We start from the raw sequence: 12,921 nt of genomic DNA, 5'->3' as shown, positions 1-12,921 counted from the left end.
CTTTATTGGCATTCTATCGTTTCCATTCAATGTACTTTTGTTCTCGAAATTATGTTTTTTGGTTTACAGAATTAATATTACATGTATAATTAATCTTTAAAATTCACTTGTTATTTTATTTATATACCTATCTCCGTCTTTCCCTTTTTTTCTGAAGGTACATGTGTTTTGTGTCGCACTATATAGCTAGATGTGAGATAAGGTTTCTCTGGTTTATTTCATATCTGAAGTAAATAAATTGTCTGCCAATGAATTTTGATAATATATATTTATGTTTAACATTTGAAGAACAGAGCACAGTCAGCAATTGATATTGTTAAATTTAATTTCTTTGTATAATTGTATTCATTATTTCACAATGTCATATCATGACAAAATTTCATGCTATGTCTAAAGAAATAACACAACATTATGAAATCGTCATGTTGGATTGATAATTGATAATTTTTAAAATGAGTGCAATAATTAAATTCTATAGAAAATACTTGTATGATGGTAGCTTCAGAAGTGCATTAGAAGTCAAACATTTGTAAGTATGACCCTTTGATCATAGCTCCACTTTGATGTCTTATAACAGAAAGTATGTCGAAATATTGCTCCAGTAAATAATCTTACTTAGAAACATTAACTGGCACGCATAATGTGTGACCAGCTTTTTTTTGTTGGTAAATATATCATTTATTGTTATAAAACATTTTTGTGTTTATTACAATTGATTAATTTTTTTAGCTTAACAATATCAGCTTAGTTAGTCTTATAGAGGCGTTCTCTTATCGTGAGTATTGGAGAGGAGATCGTCGGATCACACCAAAACAATTTGAAATACACTGTTTTTTCGTAAAGCATGCGGTTTGAGTTTGTCAGTGTGAGATGATATGATTTATTGCTGACTGTTGCTTCCGATAAATTCACCTCAGCTTGTCGGGCAAGGATAATTCAGAGCTTATTCGATTGATTATTTGTTCCTGTCTTGAAATTCCTAAAATATTTGTCTTGGGTGTAAAACAACAATCAAGCAACCAAATTACTTATCGATAATAATTTCACAATCAAGTGGTATCATTTACTATCTCCTCAAAGATACAAATTGATTCCAAAAACTGAACAATCATTCAAATAAAAGATTTAAATGAAAGTTTAAAGAGCAAAATGACCTTTGATATTTTTAAAAGACTTTTAAAATCAAAAGCTAACTTAGTCACGTAAATGGATTGAAAACGAAATATTTCAATTGAAGATGTATGGTTTTCGCTTTTTTTGAAGAATAGATGAATAAATTATATATCATTGATATTTTTTGTCAAATATTTGCCCTGTCATATACTCAACTCCTCAGATAATTTTCCTTTGCTGTGTTTTAATTGCACGATTACTATTTTATGACAAATGAATGTTCTTGCTGGTAATGACATCTAGATCTTTTCCCGTTAATTCTTTAGAATCACAAGTATATCAACAATAGAATCAATACAATAGAAACAAGCAAACATTCGAAAACAATTCCTGGAAAATAGACCAATATTTCAGTAAAAGCCGTAACGACCTATTTACATGAGTTTCACACGAAGATGTCAATTTATTTGTAGTATTCTTATTTCAAAATAACATGAATAATCGATATCTTTACAAGGACTTTTGCTCGATACTTTTGTAAAGCAGACATACAAACAAGCTAATAACAGCTAAAAATCTAACAATCAATCAAACAAATAAGGGTAACAACAAAATTACCGAACACTAACTCAAGTCAAAATAAATCTGGCAAAATAGATATTACACCACCGGAGCAGCTGGTATCGCAATGGTCCTGACTTGGTACAGGCACTTCAAACGAAATTGTGGGTTAAATCTAGGTTTTACAGCGCCTAAACCTCCCTCTTCCATTGCGGCGCAACTAAACCAGTGGTGATTAAAAGCATTTGCATGATATTGTCATAATCAGCGGTCACATCAGCAAAAAGAACATTTTACAAAAAATAATCATTACTCATTGTTTTAGAAGAGTTTTTTTTAACCAAGGACTGCAATCTGAAAAAGAATTTGTTAAGAAACCTTTTGAGACACTATCCTCATACCCCTGATTCTGTTACGCAGATAGTGTTCAAGGAAATCAGAGTATCTAGTACTTGCTCTAGCGTACCGAATCAATTAAATATAAACATCCATATGCACAGGTAAGAAAACCTTATTATATTTAAAACAAAGTTGTCTATTTTAGCATAAATCTTGGTACTGAGATAACCACTGTTGTCAAATTCGAGATGAAGGTCCAAAAAAGATGCACAACAGTCTCCTTTATCTCGAGCTCTTGTAGACATATTGACGGTAGTCATTTACCAAAAGAAAGGTTGTTGATGGACAATATATCATCAATATATATGTATGCAAAATAAAAGGACTTAACATCTTTTATTTTTTTTATTATTTAGGAGGTTCTGACGAAATTCAGTCTCGTATGAATATAGAAACAAATTGGCTAGGACAGGAGCACAGTTAGTGCCCATCGGAATGCCAACTTTTTGTTGAAAAATAGCTCCTCCAAATGTGACAAATATGTTAGCAATGAGGAAATCAAGCATATCGAAAACGTGCTTTTCTGTGTAGCACACTTGGCCCTTCGGCGATAGAAAAATATGTGGATATGTAACCGAGAACAACATAATTTTTGAAACAGCAAATGATTTATGGATAAGTCCTTTTAAACGAGATTTCAATTTATCATGTGGTAACGTAGTGTAAAGAGTTGAGAAGATATTTGCAAGATCCAACCCAAGGAATTAAGTAGCTCTATTGCAAATAATCTAGTTTGTTGAATTTGTTTTCTGTCACGAATTAAACTTATTGATCAATCCCAAGTCAACAAAACATAATCAGAAAAAAACAAAGCAACAATATCGCAAAAGTAATAATTTGAAAAAAAAGTTTATGATAGATAGGTATTTTTATTTGTTATATATTTAATTTGACCTGTTTGAAAACAAAACAAATTTATCAAAACGAACGTCTGTACTTCCTCTTCTGTCTGGGAAACTTGTTTAAAGAACAATCATGGTTGTTTCTGTTGCACTGTAATATGTTTACATAACAAAAGGACAGAGAACGTAGGTAAGTATTGATACAATGGAAACATTGAAGTTTGTTTCACTGCGGATGAAAAAATTACAAAAACAAAACAAAAAAGCAACATGAAATACCAACAAACAAAAAAACAACAACATGAAAAGAAACAAAGAGAAAGGAAAAGAATCTCATTTAATCTCAAAGTGACAACAATTTTCTCGGAGCAACAAACTGTTTTATCACCCTACTAGCTGTATGTTATTTACATACTGTCTTTTTTAAATATTTACCTGCATCATTGATTCCCTCGTTAGTCGGCAATATAAGAATTGTTGTTTAGAAATGAATAATTTCTGTTTTAAGAAAAAAAAAACAACTAAATTCAATGCTTTGACAGCATATAAGAAAAATAATCGTAAAGTCCATAGGAAATGTTTAGATGTATAGTGCCATTGATATTTAAGTTTCTTTAAAATATTTCAAGTTCGAATTAAGTACGACTAAGTAGTATACTGTAAGACAACAGGAATGGTTGCGTCTTTTTCTGACGTTAATGATTTATTAATATTTTGTTTCATCGAAAGTAAAGAAAAATAAGAGATTTTTTTTTGATACAGCAGTCAAAAAGACAAAAGAGTAACAAGAGTTTAAAAGAGTAATCAAGGGAACCAAGGTTATAGCGGTAATCAAAAGAATGTAATCCAGGGACAAAGATCAGACATGGAAAACAGACATACACAACAAAGAACATAAAGTAACTAAAATCATACATACAAAGTAACAAAAGTAAATGAGCAACTCGGACTCCACTAAGAACTGGGAGCATGGACCAGGTGCACCGGTAGGGTAAGCGTATAGTATTTTTTTTTAAATAAATCACATTACCTATCAAATTATATCATGTCGTGATAATGCTGATTTTTGTACATAACAGCGTCATATGTATTGTTGTATTTTAGTTAAGGTGTTTGAAAAAGTCCAAATACAATCAGAATATTTAAATAAAAACACATTCACCGTTATACCAAGAAAATTAATTGACGTCAGACAAAATATAGGTATTCAAGTACTTAAGTTGATCCAATGAAAGGATTTATGTCATTTCCTCCAATATTCTGATCACATATAGGACCAATTTCAAAATCTGTTTAAATGTTCGAAAGTGACTTAAATCTGAAGGGATTCCTGATTATAATTGTTTAATGAACTTCAGAGAGCGGAAATGTACAACAAAAAGAAACAAAATCGTTTACAATATGTTTTCAACTTTCTTGCTTTATATTGAACACAGAAGGTTATTTCCAAAGTCATCTTTTTAACCATGGCAATGCATGATATTTAGTATTCTGTGTTTTAAGAAAATACATCTCTTTATAGCTCTAAGTACGTAGTTATAGTTATTAGCTGTTTAAGTGAAAATGCATTTTTAAAGTAAAATGGAATGATTTAAGAGCAGGGTTGAAGAAGCATTTCAACAAATCTACTGCCTAATGTTCGCAGTCCAATTGACTGAACAAAACTCGTATGTTTGCGCTTTTCTGTTATAAGGAAACTTTAGTTTATATGTTTGCAAGACGGTCCATCTATACTTAAAATTTTATGTTTTACACTTACTGTCGCGGGGTTAGCAAATCGACTCTTTACGTACTCTTGAGTAGTTTTGTGAACAGTTTTATTTATGTTTTCAAACAGTTCATTTCGGAAACAAGCATTTCAATTATCGTAAAGGCATATAATGTATCCCTGTAAGTAAAATAAAAGTGTTTTTTTTTTTGGAAAAACCGCGCATATAAAAAAAATTCTTTCCCTCACAGAAATCTACTTTATTTTAAATTACTTCGACTTAAACACTGAATCAGTTGAAAATGTTATTTGAATGTAAGAAAATTGATGATTTTGACCTTTATTTAATCCTGAAATAAAACATACTAACTCATTTCTCCAAATCAATAGAGAAAATCCTGTCTTTATTCTTTAATCTTGATTTTAAGTATATTTAAAATACACTGTCAAAGTGGTGATGTATTGCATACAAACAACCCGATTCTTACAGAGAATAACACTTGATGGAGAAGACCATGTTATTGTAGTCCGAAGAAAGCGCAAATTTGGGACTTTTTTGCTATAATTTCCACCCAAAATATACAGAAGAAGAGACTGAGGCACAACGTGTAAGCAATAGTCAGACAACATTGACGAACAACGGGATTGCAGCCACAAAACTAGTATGTCTGAGGAAAATCTAATGGCTGTTTCCGAAAAAAGTTTGTGTTGCCGGTACAAGAACTCCTTGAATTTTTCCTCTTTTATTGTCATTTTTGTTGTGTAACGTAAGTATGACAAGACAGCATATTTTGGTGATAAGATAAACAGTATTGTAAAAATATTTACGGAATATTCTTTGTTTACATATTTTATGCAGTACTTATATCAGCACCAAACCGACTAAGTGACGTCACGAACTTCGTTCAGAAAGGAGAGTTCTATAAGATGGCTATGCGTATATATCTTTTTTGCATAAACATGAGCATTTTACAAAAGTTTTAAAGACTATTTTTGTTTACATGGGAATGAATTTTTATAAGATCCCAATTAAATGCAAGGGTGGTCTTTTTCTTTAAAATTAGCAAACAAAGAAATGTCACATGCTTTATGTTGTAAAATCTTGTAATATTTTTATGACATTATGTGATTTTGTAGATATCTAAGTTTGTTTTTCTATTGATATATGCTATATTTGATGACTTCTGAAATCTAATCATTTAGAGACCCAAATCGACCAGTTTTAAGTTTAAATTTCCATTTGTAAAAAATTTGTAATTTCGGCATGTTTGATTTGATCTTTTTTAGCAAACGAAAGTAATTTTGTCAAACATAGACGTTTCGTCCTGTGCTTAAAAACTAGAGTCTCAACAAGACAATGACTTTAATTTGCAGTACTTTTTTAAATCATGAAGAAGAAGTTGTTATGGCAACCCGACAAATCCCTTTTCCTGATACAAAACGTTGTAGGAACCTATCCTGCTGACAAAAAAGGCCAGGTCCACATTCACAGTGACCATTTTCTTTATGTAAGGTATAACAAACTTCTCCTTCTGTCTTGTAGCGCTCACACCATCCACCTTCAGAAAAAAACAACGACGATTATCTTCCAAATGGTTAAACAGTTTACTGGGCAATCATTACCTTTTATGTGTCATAAGAGTATACATAAATTTTGAATGTACTAAATATGAAATACACGCGTTGTGTATAATAAGAAAACCTAGTTATTTCAATTTTAGACTTTTTTACCCGTAAACACATTGATGCTGTATCTACTTACCGCATTCTCATTTTTTTCTTTTTCATCTAAATGCATCAGCTTGTCGAAAAAAAATTGGAGAACAGGTGACTTTTAGATTTGAAGATATCAACATTAATGTATATTTCTCTTCCAAGCTGATCTTTGTTTAAACAATATTTCATTCAACACAAAGTGAAGAGGCACTAGGTAGCAGGCAAAGCCCTCTCCTGGTAACAAAGGTATACAATACATATACAAAGCATTCTGAATTACTTGTGCCACAGATAGAGATTGATGGGATAAGTCAAATTAATTTGAGTACTAGAAATGTAGATTTTTAAAAAAATGTCTTCTTTGAACAATAAGCATTATCATAGAAGTTGAGTTGAAATTTCGTACAATGATAATTTAAAGTAAAAATTAAAAGAGAATTCTCTTTGATTACTTGGTTTATAAAAGCAACTTTACTTTAATTCAACAACTAAAAGCTTGACTAATGTAGAAAAAAAACTAGTACAAAAATTTCATGATCATGTAAACCTTAACGTAACAAAATGTAGTAAAACTGACGACTATGTATATAACATTAGAAGGAAAATTGAAAACAATTATGAACTAGACGATGAAAAAAAAGAAACGGTAAGGTTGTCAACATATTACATTTTAGTAACAAAATATCTTTTTTTCATGGATAAAAGCCTTATAAAACTCATCTTAACTTGAATAAAACACAAATACCTGTTATAAAAATGTAAGAAGAACGTGTAGAAAAGAAGAAAGTGGTGCTTTATTGTTTGATGAATAAAAAATCATGCTTGATATTATAAGAAGTCAATTATCTACATGTATCCTAAAATGATAATAAATAAAACTAACTAGCTAAATTGTCCTTTAATCATGAAATACATTAGTGATAACTACATTTTCATCATAATTAAGCATGTTATCGCCAACAAGAAATAATTCTAATGACCAATGTAAGTGCAACCTTGAGAGTTTCTCAATTAGCAACATTCTAATATCATCATCAGCAGGACAATTGAAAACAAAATGCTGATTGTTTGGTAGCTTACATGTTTTCCCCAAATTGTCTCTAAATTGGTTAAGAGATACCCTTATCTAAATAATTCCAAAGTCTGGCCGTAGCAAACTCAAAACTATTAAGATAAGAGGTTGTCATACACTGAGGCCGTATAATAATTTTTTGTTCCTCACTTCTTTAATTATAAAAAGTTGGTCTCAGAAAACAAGGAACTTTCATGAAGATTCCAAGGGAAAAATCCATTCTTCAATTTATAAAAAGCAATCAATTTATATAGCTTTCTTCTATCCGATCATATTTCGAAACCTAACTCTGTATAAAGCTTGTTTACAAATGTAGTCGCCTTAAACCTGTGATAAAGCGTACTGCTTCAATTTTCACAAGCTCTAATAAAATTATTCTTGAATAGTACAATCATCACAGAAAATATCGGAAAACTCAAGTAGAGGGCAAATAAAGGATTAATAAATTGTGATGAGAGCACTTCTGTTCAGTGTATACTCTACTTGGCGAGTACTTCAAGTGTAATCTTGAACAAACTTAAACGATATGGAATTAAAAGGCAAATTCCACGTCGCATTTGAAGTAAAATTCAAACCTAGTTGACAGTGTTCATTCACATTCTCAATAGGCTCCCCGACATGACCAAAGTATACGACAGGTTGTTGAGTGTTTATCATAGAAAACGCAAGTGACTGATATTTTGATGGATTTAATGTTACAATCCACCAGTAAGGATTAAAAGATGCAAAAATCGTTTCCATCTATGATAACAAACAGTGAAGTGTCATCAGCAAACAATATTACATGGTTATGCATTTTATCAACAATATCATTGATATCACTTAGGAAAAGAAAAGGTCCAAGAACAGAATTTAGAGGTACTCCTGCATTGATTGTTGTTTTTGTTTTTTTATGAGTAAATTCATCGAGTAACCCTTTTTGAATCTGTCCCCTAGGTAAACCTGCCCCGTACGGGTCCAGGTGTAAAAAAAAATAGTTCCTCAGCAGTGCTAAGCCTAGGCGACTGAATAGTGGTCAGAACCCTAGCCGGGGGCTAGGGCGCTCTGCCCACAGAGCAACTGGGATGTGTGCCCCAGGCGGTGGAATGGGGTACCCCTGGCGTGTTACATGCAGTGGTTGTCAAGCTATAACACGGATAACCTGACCGCAAACCATAGTGGTGCACTTGTTGGGAAAGATGCCACGTTCCTCGCATGTTAAAGAACCCTTCTGTGGTATTCTATCGGAGTAGGAACCTTTGCGCTCCGCCCCAGGAGGCTAAATGTCCCGACCCTACCCATCCCTCCCTTTTATCATGTGGCAATCAAAATTTGTCGACCCTATCATCCTTGTGTCCCATCCGTTTTTTCATTTCATCACCATTATTTCATGTTCATTTTATCACTCTTTTCATGTTCATCGCATAAATATAGCTCAAATATTGCTGCATGAGCGTTAAACTTAAATAATTAATCAATTATTTCATGTTCATTTTATCATCCATTTCATGTTCATCACTTTAATATAGCTGAAATATTGCTGCTCTGGCGTTAAACCCCAACAATCAATCAATAAGCCTAGGTAAACCTTAATCCAACCAAGTAGTTATGAACACATATTCACTAAATGTTTGATAATAAACTATCGACTGCCTTACATATATCACAAAATGAACCTAACATCTCTACCTTGGTCAAGATAAGATTATATCATAAACTTCTGTAAGTTGAAAACGAAACATGTATTTTGACAACAATTTGTTTTCATGAAATTAAATAAATGTTTGAATATCACCTTTTCCATACTTTTGCAAACAATGAGAGAAATAGGTCTACAATTTTCAGAATCATGAGGACTGTCTTTGCTCTTAGAAATATGAGTAACATGTGATAATATCCATGCCATTTGAATAGACTTGGTTTGAAAGGAAAAAATGAAAAGCGGTGTCAAACGTTTTAACATCTCATGTCGTGTTTTCTTCAAGTACAAAGAGATATACCATCTGGACCCGGAGGTTTGTTACAATTAATATTTTCAAGCTGGCAAAGTATTTCTTTTTCACTTATTTGAAATTCCTCCACTTGGTTGTTCTAACATTTTTAGAATTATAAAATAAATTCACGAATTCAGATAATATGGAGTAGGCATTGCCTAAATCAGCGAGCACCGAGAGCTTTAGCACACGTGTGCTGTCTGTTCGAGATTCGTCAAAATAAAAAAAAAAAATTACCAAAATGAAAAAAAAGGGTGGGGGTCCGACGAAAATGATTGTTTCCCAAGTGTAATATTTCTATTTAAATTTCAAAGGCAAGCGAAATCAATATTTTTATTTGCAAATCTGTCTTGTTAAATAATGGAGATTTTTTTCAATGAGTGAGCAAAGAGCTAATTTTTAACTGCTTGAAACGAGTGACTATAAAATAAAAATTTCCAACCCCATCCCCTTTTCATTTCGCCTTTTAAATAGTCGATAGCTATGTAATACATCGCCATACTTTACAATTTTTATTAAAAGCGTCTCTAGTAACATCCGTTTCAGTTTTTAGCCGGTCAGATCAATTTGTACAGATACGGGAAATATTACAGTTCTCCACGAATGGTTGGAATATTGTACACATATCATGTGACGTAAACAAAATTCAGACGCAACTGACAGCTGCAAACAAGAAAATGATTGCCTTTATAAATGAATGAATTTAAAAAAATAAACAGTCGCTTTCAAAACTTTCAAATATATGGAAAAAAGCATTAATAAAGATTCAACACAAAATTACCGGAATGTTAGATAAATTAATATTACGATGGAAACCAACTAATTTTAAGGATTGATATCGAAAAATATATCTTAACCATCCCCCCTAGGAAGAGTGACAGAGAAACAATTGTTATAGTATTCGTAAGTGTGCTACATCTTGCGGAAATACTACTCCGGAAACCGCTATATAAGAGAGTAATCAAGGGAACCAAGATTCAAGCGGAAATAAAATATAACGAGAATAGGTATGGTATGGTGTATATGCCAAAGAGAAAACAACCCCAAAAGAATGAAATTGTCAGCCCAGGGCCACTTATTGGCCTTCAATGTACGACAAGAAAATCCCCATAGTTCAGAACAGGCTGCACAAAACATCATTATTTACAGGTACAGCGGCATGATTTCCCTTACATAATCAAGAAACATAACAAATAACTAAAGGTGAAAACGAAACGATACATACTAATGTCACACGTTCCTGGCTTTGGATACTAAAATCAAAACCAACCTTGGAACAAACTGTCAAAAATTATCCTCTTGCTAACAACTGGGTATCCTTCGTGGTAATAACAACACTCATCAGGACTACATTCAGAATCATGTCTGCATGTCTTCAAAACAATAAGCAAATGATTAAAGTTGACTTGAAAAATGTTAAAATGAAACTACCTATCAATATATATGGTATATACAGTATTTATAAGGTATGCATTGCATCAATATTCAACTAATCATAAAATTTCATTTCTGAATGTTAATACTAAGAAATTCCGTACACACTCTGTACAAATTAGCTAAGGAAATGCAATTAGGTTTTATTATCATTGTTTTAAAATTGTTATCTACATATACGTGAAATTGGTACGAATTAGTTATCTATATTGAAATTGCCGACTATTCGAAATTGGATTATAAGAGTGTTTTCATTTTTGAACAGGTTATACTCATTAACCATGTTTGGGTCAGTTTACACTTTACACGGCTTAGTATACTGCTGCAAAACAGGATATTTAATATAACCTGTTAAAAATTAAAAATATTCCTTAAATGATTATTTCGTAATCAAAAGATAATGAGCCATGTTATACAAAATATTATGGTTTGCTCAAAGAGAACCAACCAATCGGGAAGAATCTTACAAATAAAATTAAATTAATGTTACTTGTTTAATTTAAATAAATGAATAGTAATGTAACATTGCTGATTAAAGAAAATACAGGGAAATCCCTTACCGTCTTTGCTGAAATTATGGCTAGTACAGCCACTGTCAAAACTACAACTTGTTTGATCATGCTTATCGACTTCTTTACATTTGGCGAAATAGTTCAATACATCTGAATATATAGAAGATAAAATCACGCTATCAATTTGACATCCGGTAGCGTAGGTTTCCAGACATTGCGTGGTTAAAATACTGTTGACGGCATTTGAACTTAATTTGAACAGGCACTGTCTGAACTATTTACCCCATTTAACCATACGATTCAATTTAATGATGCAAGTCTTTCTTTTTTCTTGTACTGTATCTAAATCTTTTCTATATAAAACGCTAATGTTCGCAACATTATGTTTTCGTTTTCATAGAAATACGATGACATGCACATATATCTTGAAAACCTACTTGCAATTTCTATTTCTACCACTGTTTTCTTTGCTTTGTCATAAAATCAATGGTATATGTTTTGTGTCCCGCTTTAAAAGCTGTTGTAAAACAAGATTTCTGTGGTTTATTTCACATATTAAGTAAAAAAATATTATAATTAAATTCTTTTGTTTTATTCTGAATATTTCAAGAATCGAGGACGGTCAGCATTAAATCTTTTACTTCATGTCTTTGTCTAATTGAATATGTCATTCTACCATGTCCTTCTATGACAAGGTTTAATGCTACAACGAAATAGTAGCCTCTGTATACTAGTAGTCCAGCAAAATAAGAGTAAACCAAAAGAAAAAAATGAAAGAGGATATACAGAGGCCTGAAATTCCTGACTTGGGACAGGCGCAAAAAATGCTACGGGGTTAAAGTACTTTGGCGTGATTACAATCCTCCTCCTTTAAAATATGGCCACTGTGGAAAAACTTTACACGATTAAACACACCTAAAATCAATTTAAAAAAGGTCTGAGTTCTTTCTTTAAACAAAAATAAAGTTAATGGTTGTACATTTAACAAAAACTAGTAGTTAACAGAAAAAAAACAACTGCAATGGTTTCTCAACAAAAAGGTTTTTTAGTCTAGTTTGTACATTTCTATCACAGTTTAGAAATTGTCCTTTTGTCTGAAGGTATAATATTTGTAGTTTAAAACCAAATGATGCTTTTATTCATAACCTGTCTGACAAATATCTTAGGTGCGGGTTAAAGACTGCATTAACTGCGTATATAACTAGAATATAATTGTCTGTTAATTTGTGAGGCAGTATGACGTTAACTGTCCTTTTGCCCATGACACCACATTTGATGTTCTGTTACACAAAGGATGTCGACAAAATCGCTTCAGAAGACAAGCTGGCTTTAAAGCTTGAAAACGAAAGAAACACAATGTCAGTTACGTAGTGTTTTTTTTTTAAGATTAAACGAAGCATATTTTTAAAAATCTTTTTCTTTTTGTTTTAAAACTAGTTTTGAAGTATTCATTGCACTTGATCTATGAAACATATCAATAGCAGTTTGGTTAGTCTATTAGAAGTGTGCTTGACTTTAGTGTTGAAGAAGGTATCGATCTTCCATTCAATTCCTAGCTGATTCACACCTAAACTTGGTGGAAGTTTCTGCA

At 31.8% G+C, this 12,921-nt stretch overlaps 1 protein-coding gene across 1 annotated transcript; it reads right to left on the bottom strand.

Annotated features, from left to right (window-relative positions):
• Positions 1-5,969: 5,969 nt before the first annotated feature.
• LOC148619119 (uncharacterized) lies at positions 5,970-11,497 on the bottom strand. The gene is made up of 3 exons (XM_088578683.1): positions 11,379-11,497; positions 10,655-10,757; positions 5,970-6,182 (listed from the first exon to the last, which is right to left on the bottom strand). The coding sequence occupies exons 1-3, from the start codon at positions 11,436-11,438 to the stop codon at positions 6,010-6,012; spliced, it is 336 nt and encodes a 111-aa protein (XP_088434809.1). The 5' UTR covers positions 11,439-11,497; the 3' UTR covers positions 5,970-6,009.
• Between the last annotated feature and the right edge of the window lie 1,424 nt (positions 11,498-12,921).

This window comes from Perna viridis, chromosome 4 (genome assembly GCF_037379345.1).
Source record: "Perna viridis isolate PV_CMFRI_1.1 ecotype Kerala chromosome 4, ASM3737934v1, whole genome shotgun sequence".
In the NCBI taxonomy this organism is placed as follows: Eukaryota; Metazoa; Mollusca; class Bivalvia; order Mytilida; family Mytilidae; genus Perna; species Perna viridis.
The sequence above is the reverse complement of the archived record's forward strand: the minus strand, read 5'-3'. Positions and strand labels throughout refer to the sequence as shown.